The sequence below is a fragment of the Microtus ochrogaster genome, chromosome X (assembly GCF_000317375.1).
Source record: "Microtus ochrogaster isolate Prairie Vole_2 chromosome X, MicOch1.0, whole genome shotgun sequence".
NCBI classification, from domain to species: domain Eukaryota; kingdom Metazoa; phylum Chordata; class Mammalia; order Rodentia; family Cricetidae; genus Microtus; species Microtus ochrogaster.
In genome coordinates, this window is record NC_022026.1 from 52,219,850 (window position 1) to 52,230,673 (window position 10,824).

Sequence of the window (10,824 nt, forward strand, 5' to 3'; positions counted from 1 at the left end):
TGGATATATATATATGCACAAATATATAATATGTATATATATATTTGTATGCACACATATATGTATATAAAATACACACAAGTGTATGAACACACACACATATATTGTATATGTACACCATTTTTGTCATTTTTCAAATGTAATGTTGATACTACTAATTTAAGAGTAGACTAGGGTAACTCACCAAACTACCTGTTTTTTTTTTTAGTGAAGTTTGCATTTGGTTGCAGGCTATAGCCATTCTAGAGACATTTGCTGTGAACCTTCCCAGTAATGTAAAGATGGATTCGTTATTCATTGATGGATTCAGTTTTGAATCACTCAATTTGAATAGGTCTGTTTTAAAGACTGACTTTATTTAAAAAGGGATGGCATGTACCTTTCCCTTTTTTAAAGGTCCATATTGTTAAATCTGTTCATTAGATTTGGGAAATCACATGCTATATGTGAGAGAGCTTTATATTTTCTCTTATATCAGATGAGTATTATAGATTTGCACACATGAAAAACATTTGGTTCATTTTCAGTTTTTTATTGAGTATCTACTAGAAGTAGCTTTTTGTTGTTAACAAAATTGCTTACTATGATGATTTAGTATGTGTATACAAGGCACACCAATCAAAGCTAGCTTCTCATGTCCTATTTCTTCACATTCCAACCTCTAATAATTACTCTTCTACTTTCAAGTTGACTTACATTTTTAAAATGTCCACACATAGCCTGCCATTTCATCACCAGCAATTTTTTTATTTAAAAATAATAGCCATCGTAGACAGCCGGATGAGATGATACTGGGGCTTTGAGTTCCACTTCCTTAATGGCTAATAACCCTGCATTTTTCTTTCATATACTGTTTGACCACTTATATTTCTTCTTTTGAGACATATCTATTCAGATTATTTGCCCATTTTAAAATTGAATTCCTTAGGATTTGTCTTTCTATTTCTTTTTTGTACTCTGTATGGTTAGGATATTAATACTTCATCAGATGGTTAGTTCACAGATATTTTCTTCTATTTACTAAGTTGGTTCTTCATTTTGTTTCTTTTGTGGTGCAGAGGCTTTCTAGTATGATGAATTCCAATCCTGGTTTTTTGTTTTTGTTTCTTGTTCTTTCCGGATCATACTGAAAGCATTTCACAATCTACACCAGCGTTTAGGACTGTTTTTTTTTTCTGTTTCCTTCTATGTCCTCTGTTTCTCAGATCTATTTTGAGTTCATTTTAGTACCAAGTGAGAGACGGGGATCTAATTCAGTATTATACATATGACTATCCACTTTTCCCAGGATCATTTATTGATGAGGAAAATGTATGTTTTTGGCCTTTTGTGGGGAATCAGTTGGCTGTAGATGCATGAGTTTATTTCTGGCATCCCTGTTCTGTTCCACTGGCTTGTGTGTCTGTTTTCATGCCAATACCATGCTGTTTTGCTTATGCCTTGTAGTATGTCTCAAAACTAGATATTGTGATGCCTTCAGCTTTGCTCTTTTTTTTTCCCGTAGGATTATTTGGGCTATTTGGGGTCTTCTGTGCTTCTGCAACAATTTCAGGATGGCTTTTTCTAGTTCTGTAAAAAACTTTTATTGGTATTCTCCTCAGGAATTGCTTTGAATCCATAAATCATTTTGAGTAACGTTGACATTTTAACAATGTTAATTATTCCTTTCATGAAAATGGGAGGTATTTCCAGTTTTTAGTTCCCCTTCTTTCCCTAAACACGACACTCTACTTTTACTGCAATTCTCTCTTGCTTCCCGTGCTAATCTAGTCCTACATATTTTAATTCTTAGCTATTGTCAATGGATTTGCTTTTACAAGTTCTTTCTCATCAATTTTATTGGGATATAATGTGTTAGTTGTTTGGTGCATTAATTTTATATCTTGTAATATTACTGAATTCATCATTTTATGAGTCATTTTGTGAAGTTTTAGGTTTGTCCGCATATAGGAACATATAATCTATAAACAGAGATACTTTTATTTCTTCCTTTCCTGTTTGTATTCCTTCTATTTCTAGTTCTTACTTAGTTTCTCTAGTTAAAACTTCCAGTGGAGAGTTTGAAAAGCATGAAGTGATGAATTTGTCTTTACTGAGCATCTGCTCAATGTCAGTATTAGGTATAAAAATGAGATATAAAATAACCATGTACAAATCATATGTGATATATAAAATCATAAAAGTTATGGAAAATTTAATTTTCAGGGTACCTATATTACATATATATAATATATTACATATCTATAGTCTCATTTGATCTATGTCATGGTTCTTATTCTCAACATTCCTATATTTTGTTAGGAGATAAATATAAATGACAAAACAATCATGCATCATATATACTCATATCGTTCTTATTATAAGCCTAAGAGGAACTCCAAGAGGGATTGAAACATTGGGATGGGACTCATGGACGTGAAGGATTTGAATTGGTTCTATAGGGTTTCTCTATAGCTGGAAGCAAAGACTGGAAGGGAACTTTAACCATTCATGGGGTAAACTCAATCCCCTGATCACAAAACACTGTCAGCATGCACCATGACTACCTGTTTATATGAAAGGAAAATTTCCCATGCCTATGTGTGGGAAGAAAAGGCTAGAAGAGAGAGACGAGGGAGTGGGAAGGACATGATAGGAAAGCCTCATTTTTTAAAAGCTCAGGATAGAAGAATAACATGGATATATATACAGGTGAAATTTTCTATGGTCGGATATAGGATGTTATGACCCAAATCATGGGGTGCAAAGAATGAGGAGAGCCAACTTTGAAACAGACATGGTTGAGGAAGAGAACTAACCACTGCCATAGACCAACCAAATGAACTGTACTTTCAGGGTTAATTCAGAAAAATCTGAAACAGAGAGATGCTTTTCAGAAGTTGCTTTACCTGCAAGGCCCTTAACCTGAATGTGAGAGATTTTATTGCAGTAATATTTTAGTTAATTCTCGTATGTTGCATTTTGGTCTTTGACTCTAAATAAACAATTTGTGTGGCTAACTTAACCTGCTGACTTCATCTTTAAGTGATTTCCATTAATGCTTCATGGTGACTCTTGGGGCATAAGGTCAAGGTTTGGTGAACAAATATTATTTCTCCTTCTCCCTTACTTAAAAATCATGTCAGGCTTTTACTGTCTCTAGGAGTGCAGTTTGACTGAAGGCAATGTTATTGTGAGAGTTGTAGACTAGTCTAAAGATGAAAATCGAAAGTGTTTTATGATTTATCTTCCTGGTTCCAGCATGCTAAAATCATTATCTTATTTGCATTGACATGCCAAACAATGACATCGATAATTTGAAAATATTTCTCTTGTTCTGGAAATCTGTTAGGGTGGTTCAGTACCATTTCACAGAAAACATAGAATAAATCCATAAAGGAGAGAGAGAGGAGAGAAAGAGGGGGGCGGTGCGGAGAGAGAACGAGAACACCTGAAGTTGTTCTCAAGGGCAAAGAAGGACCAAGGGTAGCAAGAAGTGAAGTGATTTACTTACATTTTGAAGTAGATGAAAGCCACAGAGTGAGTTATCAAAGTGTTGCTTTAGGGAGGACAGAGGAGGGAGGGGGAGAAGGAATTCTACATATGACTAAACTGTCATTCTTCATTCAGACAATAAGCTGAAATCGGCTTGCCTCAGTGTATTTCCACTTGGAATGCCAGTCAGCAGATTACGGACAAAGAACTTGGAAAACCTGTGGGAAATTCTATTCTTAAGCCTTTGATACATTTGATAGCTGTTATAAGGCCCAGAAATCGCCAAGGCCGTAGTTTTGGTTCCTTTCTCAATGTGTCCGTTGGTGTTAGAACACAGAAAGCTCCCACACCAAGCAGCAGCAATGTCAACAAAACCATCAGCAGCAGCAGATCTTGCAGAGTCCCAAGCCTCAGACCGCCCCGTTGTCCCAGTGTCCCCCTCTTTCCTTTCTTTCATATCTCCTCTGCTGGGTTACACAGATTTGCTATCTCCATGTCCGCACCCTCCTCATCACACTGGCGTTCATCTCTCTTGTTCTCTCATATGTTCGTCTTAGAGAGTGCCAGCAGTATCCGCTGCATTGTCCCTGCCTATAGCCTGGGCGTTGCCCATCTCCCTGATTTTCTCCCTTCTCCACATGCTATGAATCATCTGGTTCTATTTCTCCGATCACTAAATTGGTCAACTCTACTCCTTTCTTTCCATTTCTGGTATCCCCCTCTGATTTGAGGTGACAGCCTTGCTCTTTCTGCATGCAGGTGATATCTAACTTGGTGAGCGCATCAAGTTTTAAGGGTGTTAAGTACTGCATAAGCAAAAGATGTAGTGGTCTCTGGGAGGCTTTGTGGCATTTCTGTACCCCTCTTGTCAGACTTCCTGTTAGGAATGGTTGCTTCTGCATCTGACTCTCGATTATTTGCTACGTCCGTGGCATGTTCCTCTGATTCATGGGGGAAAACCTTTGAGGCTTCTAGAAGCTCTTCACTCATATTTGTCATTTAGGCTCTGTGGTCAAGGCCTGGCTCTGACCTTCACTAGCTGTAGGAATTTACGTAGTTCTTCAACTTCTAGCTTTCTTGTTTATAAAAATAAGTGACTTTCCGAAATGCTCGCGGAGTAACCCTTTCTGTACATAGGACTCACCTGGAAAGCTTTCAAAATGGCCACTGCCCAGGCTGAACCTTAGGACCAACAACACCTGTGTCCTGATGCCTGGGCTCCAAAATTCACCCATTCATTCTTTTTTTCTTTTAAATCACTTTTTGTCAGGACTTTTAAAGCTCCTCCAAGATCCCAGTATTATCATAAAGTTGAGAACTACGACTTAATGATTTTGAAGAGGCTTTTGTTCTCCTGTCATTTCATGTTCTTGTCATGCCTGGATCCCAACTGGAGCTTTCTCTTTCTTTTAGTGTTTTCCCTAAGTTGGGAAGAAATAGCTGTGAGGCTCCCCCTTTCCCATCTGCTGTTTGTTCTTATTTACATATGATGGAACCCAGCCCACTGATTTACAGCTCTTGTTCTCTTACAACTGTTATTGAACTGAAAACATAGTGGAAACTTATTAAACACACAGAGAGAAATTCTTTTAAAGTGAGTTTTTATGCTGACAATTCCTTATAAAATAAAGGGGATGTTTAGAAAAAAATTAACAATTTATTTATAGGTCCATGATCTCAACAACAAATATAATCCAGAGATCAGACACCAGGGTTTGATCTTTACTGGCTATTTCATTAAGGAAGCGAAGGCATTTTCACAGGTGAATGGGACTATGTGGCATACATACATACATGGTGGGGGTCTCCTTGCACCCCTGCGGCAGCGTCTCTCTTCCTCCAGTTTTCCCATCCCTGCTGAGGCCTTCAACAAAGCAAATGTGTCCTCAACCTGGATGTGATCTCATTCTTTAAATGCTCTGGGAAAAGCCCTTCAGAAAACTCCCTGTCACTGAATTTAGGGACATTTTGGGGGTCCTAACATAAATCTAATTCATGCTGGTATGGTGTTCTTTAGGGTGCTCTATCTGCCTGCGTGAGTCTCTTTTAACAATAGCTCCTTCAGTTGTTGCTCACAGCCCGTGCTTTTGCTTAGCACCCTTGGGGTCTGATAATCTCTCTCTCTCTCTCTCTCTCTCTCTCTCTCTCTCTCTCTCTCTCTCTCTCTCTCTCTGTGTGTGTGTGTGTGTGTGTGTGTGTGTGTGGCATTGGGATTAGAACCTAGGGCCTTGCACTTGTTAGTTACTCACTTTACCACTGAGCTCATTCCCCTACTCTTATGAAATTACTGAAATTGGTTGTTACCTTGATAAGGACAGACCTATTTCTTAGCTCCATATAGGTAAGTGATTGACTAGTGGTAGCTTCTGGTGGGTTTTCCACAACCTCCCTGCACAATCCATTCACAGATGCTCCCCCCAAAAAAATATCAGAGCGTGGAATTGAGCTGAAAGTCCCCCCCCCACTCCTGGTTTTGAACCTTGAAGTATTTTTATTTATTTGTATTTTGCAACTTATTTAGGTTGAAGGAACCTTGTCTGAAGTTTCTGGCTTTGATGCTGCTTTTTTTTGGGGGGGGTATTTTCTTATAGATGGAAGAATTGATTGAGGGTGTTCGCTGGGCCTTTATTGACATGCTGGAGAAAGAAAATGAATGGATGGATGCGGGAACAAAAAGGAAAGCTCAAGAAAAGGTAAGGATTTCCTTTGATGGAAGAAAAAAAAAACCCCGACTTTCTGTTGAATGGATTTTCATGCTTGACATTGACTGTGCAGTTGATTTTTTTTTTTATTGACTGAGTTGTTGGCTCCAAATAACCCCAGAAGTAGGTGTGTTCTTTTGGATGAACACATAGATTTCATCACCAGGAGGTAACAGAAAATAAGATCCGACTTGTTCTTTCTCTAACTGTATTTTCAAATGCCATGTAATTCAGCCTTTCTTTTGCTCTTAATTGCTGTCTGTAAGAGCCACATGGCTTACTGCCTAGCGAATTGTGCTGTAAACCATCTTTGGATACGGCAGAATGCAGAGCAGTGGGGAGCCATGGGAAGCAGCTGGCAGAAGGGCCCTCAAGTTGCGCAGAAGAAAATCCCATATTGTCCACGTGTCTTCTCCATTTGCGCTTGATGTGTGCAAACGTCCTGAGGCAAGTCCTTTCCTGCAGTAAAACACATGTGCTTCCTAGCCCATCACGTTCCCCAAATGGCCCAGAAAGCATGCATATCAGCGGTATGGCAGTGATCTTAGAGTACTGTGGAGTAATAGAAACAACTAGTTTCTGTCACAAGTGGATACGTGTGACGCCTGGTAAAATTCTCTGATGCTGTGTGACAAGATAAAGGAATAAACAGGGAAACCGTTGAACAGCTGCATTGTCTACCAATTCTGAAGGGGTCCATCTTGAATTGGAGAAATTCTTCTGGAGCTGGAATTCAAACGGGCAGGGCCAGGGCGTACACTTGCTGTACTCCCTATGGATGCCACTTTGTAGTTGAAAGGCTCTGAAATGAAATTTCTTCCTTTGAGGGGGGTTTTGAAACCTTCCCGATGAGAGCAGTTGCCACTGGACATGGAAATGCAAGATTGTGCTGGGCACATCATTAGCAATGATTGCTTTAGTTTATCAAGTTGGGGGTTTGTGCATTTGTGATTTTTACCACCTCCTCTGACTATTATCATTAGGTCCATTGCTTTGAGTCATCATGAGCCCAGTATTTTTGGGTTATGGTCAAGAAACTAGGAAATTCTCACTGTAGCGATGCTATAAATACCAAGCCCCCTTGTTGAAATGAAAGAACAGAAAGGGTAATTTTGCTTCTTTTTTTTTTCCTCTCTATGATCTGTCAAAGCTGTTTTAGGTCATATACAGCCCAGGCTGGAGGAGGCAGGAACACACGGGCTGTGGGGGGGGGGGCACTCTCCATACGGTAGATGAAACTTTTGGCACCAACCACATTGTTGTTTCTTGAAGGCTTGGTTTATTGGCAGAGCTAGCTTGTGGTGTGTGGGGCAGGATGTATCTTGTATTTGTACTGCTCAGGTGCCCTTTGCTGTAGCCTGGAGTCCTAAAGCATCAATTTTCACAGGACAACTGGTGTGAAGAGAGGGAGAGAGGGATGGAGACAGAGAGAGAAAGCATATGAATGAGTGAGTTATGAATATTTGGGAGCTTCTAGTCAACTTTTTGGAAATAGAAATTAAGACCACTTGAGCGTACTTGTTGGTGTCAAGTTAGGGAAAGACTGTCTTGTAGCTGGGTCCTCTAAGCAAGTGGTCCATGAGTCTTTGAAATAAACTATTCTCAGTCCTTCTAATATTAGACGTGTTCCATTGGCCCTCTGGGTTTCTCGCCAGTCTTTTATTTTATTTCAACCATAACTGTCACTTTTTCCCTTCTAAAGGTATTCTTTGAACATTCTGCTTTCTTTGAGCTGAGTTCAACCTGCCAGGAACTCCAGTAGCAGCCTGACAGGCACAAGCATCAAAGGCAATTGTCCTTCCGGAGCTCATTAGGTTCCCTGAGGTGATCTTGCATCTCAAGGTTCAGAGAAGTTCCAGTAAAGCGAGACAAGAAACAGGGTGTTGTCCAAGGATATCCATCAGTTCTCCCAGTCAGTACCAGCCCTGGACCCCAGAAAACGTAGATTTCTCTTTTTCTAACTTGAATTAACTTGCGATTCTAGAAATGACCTCTAGGTGGAGCTCACAGTACTGACAAAGAAGACAGAAGCTGCCTGCAGGCTTTTGTGCTGCTTTTCACTCTGGGGCTGTTTTTTGAAATAATGTATTTTTTCTTACCACATCCCTCAGCCCCCCTTTTCCTTCTGCTTTCCTCAACTTGATTGCCTTTTTAATAGTCAACAAGAAAGAAGAGACTCTGCCTAATAATTTTTTGAGTCTTAGATGGAAATCTCTGCCCATCTTTTCTTTCTGATATGGAGTAGCCCCTGCATTAAGACACGATTTGCCTGCATTTGAAGTGGAGGGGAATAATTTGCCTTCCCTTCCTGGTATGACTTGGCACCGTTCTTTGGGCATGTGTCGTATGCAGTATATCACGCAAGCGGAAGATTTCTCATCAATAATAATAGTGCCCACACTGGGCTGATGCTGACTCACTTCGCTACCCATTGGCAAAGCTGAAAAAAATGTTCTGATTCGTGAGGGGTCGAAGCGTTTCTTTCTCTCACCGTGAAGCTCAGAACTGCAGCTAATTAAAGCACCTCCTAAGAGGTGTTGACCTCGGCTTTCCTTCGTGACCAACCTCCATAACTGAGTGGTAGGGAAGCTCAGATACTTGCAGTGGTCTGAGGGCCTAACCGCTTAGCTTTTGTGGCAGCGACCCTATTTCAAAACGAAAGTGTGGGGGTGGGCTTTGTCCTTTTTGCTAGGGGTGATCACTATAAAAGATAAATGAGGATATGCCTCTGCTTCCTTGAAGGGTAAATTTGTTACCTTTTGCCGCTCCTCTCTGGAGAGAGGTCAGGGCTACTTTTGTCTTTTGAATCTCACTGTGTTGATTTCAAGGGGAAATTTAATATATTGGGAACTAAGTACCACTTTTTATTTAGGATGCTGTGTGCCCGGCAAGCACATGCTCTTTAATTTTTTCCTTTTATTTTTTGAGATTGCACTATAATTGCATCATTTTCCCTCTCCTTTTCTCCCTCCAAACTCCAATATAGTCCTCCTCAATCTCTTTCAAATTCATAGTCTCTTTTTGTTTTTTCGCAGAGGACAAGGAGGCCTGCTGTTTTTCAGGTTAATATAGCCTTTGAGTGGGCATACTGTGATAATTGAGCGATTTGGGTGTCTTCTGGAGGCTTCACCTTGTTCAGAGCTGAGGAGGAGTCCCTCAAGGTCACTGTGCGATGGTTCTGATGGTTCGGAGGCTGGGCTGCAAGGGACTCAGGCTGCCTTTGGCCTCCCTGGCCAGTTCTGAGTCAGCTCTGAGGAGCAGCTTCCCAAGAGCGGCTGGCTCAGGCTTGTTCCCTAGCTGAATTAATTATGTAGCACAATCCTGCAGCACCTCTGAACTGTTTCCGTGTACTCTTTGCACCTGGGGTCTAAGCTTGTCGGCCCACAACACATGGAAAAAAAAAAAACAAACCAGCCCACAACACATGGAGAGGCTGTGTCCTGAGGGTGGCGTGAGGGAGTAGCTGTGGCCTTGGCCACAGCAGGTGCAGAGAAGTTGGCTGCCTGTTCCCAACTCCTGAAGCATGCGACTCCCACGCACAGGCTTTGAGTGAGGTAGGAAGATTTCCATTGCAGAGAGCAAAGCAAAGTGTACCTCACGTCTCTGCCTTTGTCACTAGTAGACTCTGCCAGTCTCAGGCGTTGAGGCTTGCACAGCGTGCAATCTGTACTGACCCGTTAGGAGCCTGGCTTCTCCCCTCTGAGCCCACGGTTCTGAAGGTGGCACCTAGGAGCTTGTAAAGCAGGCACATTTTTACAAACCCGTTTTAAGAAGATTAGGGGTGGGGTGAGCTCAGGGGATTCTGAGGCTTCTGAAGTTTGGGGGACACTCCCCTTGTCCTTGCTACTTCCCCGCATGCCTGTCTGGCTTCTACCTGCAGGTCCCTGCATTCTGCCTAAGGGCTCTCTTGTCCCACGGGAGCCTACTGTGAGTGGCACAGCATTCAGGAGGCTTACGTGAGCCCCTCCCTCCTCGCTGGCGACAATTGATGGAAGTTGGCCAGTACCTGCCCCTGCTCTCTCCTGGCTCTTGTAGGTTCTATACAAGTTCCCGGAGGGGGGGGCGGGGGGGGCTTTCCCAGTGAGCTTGAGCTTCCTGGCCAAAATGCCCTTCACTGCCTACTTTCCTTCAGAAGTGACAGGTCACTTCTGAAGACCCCTCCTGGTGTTTCTTTGATCCCCTGCCCCTATCCAAACAGTGTGCTTTAATCCCAGTCTCTGGCTCTACCCCAAGGAGCCCGCTAATGAGGACACAGGCTCTTGGTTAAGTCCTCTTCTCATGCCTCCTTGCTTTTAAGGTAACAGTGCGTTTCATTAACTCTGGACGCCTGAATTCTTTCAGCACCCTCAATCCCACAGGCATTTTCAACACACCCTCCATGTGTCAAGGACCGGGCTGGAAGCTGCGGATTTGGGAAGGGGGGGGGATCAGTTGCAGCCCCTCTTTTGCCGGAGGCCTCACCTACCGAGGCTAATGGAGGAGTGCTATGGGTACCCTGCTAGGAGGCGAAGGCTATTTAATATTGAGAGTTGTAAAGCAGCCACGGGAGCCTAGGAGCAGAAGCTTTAAGAAGCTAAGACCCGCACTCCCTCAAGGTACTCACCCTGCCCCTTCCTCTCTTCCTCTCTCTTATTTCCAGACCCGTTTT

General features: G+C 42.0%; 1 protein-coding gene across 1 annotated transcript in view; it reads left to right on the forward strand.

The window, feature by feature from the left end:
• Positions 1–10,824, forward strand: part of Phex (phosphate regulating endopeptidase homolog X-linked) — a 209,149-nt gene that overhangs the window by 86,715 nt on the left and 111,610 nt on the right. The window contains exon 12 of the mRNA XM_005358817.3: positions 6,066–6,167. Within this exon, the coding sequence (XP_005358874.1) occupies positions 6,066–6,167 (102 nt within the window). The remainder of the gene's footprint in view (positions 1–6,065; positions 6,168–10,824) is intronic.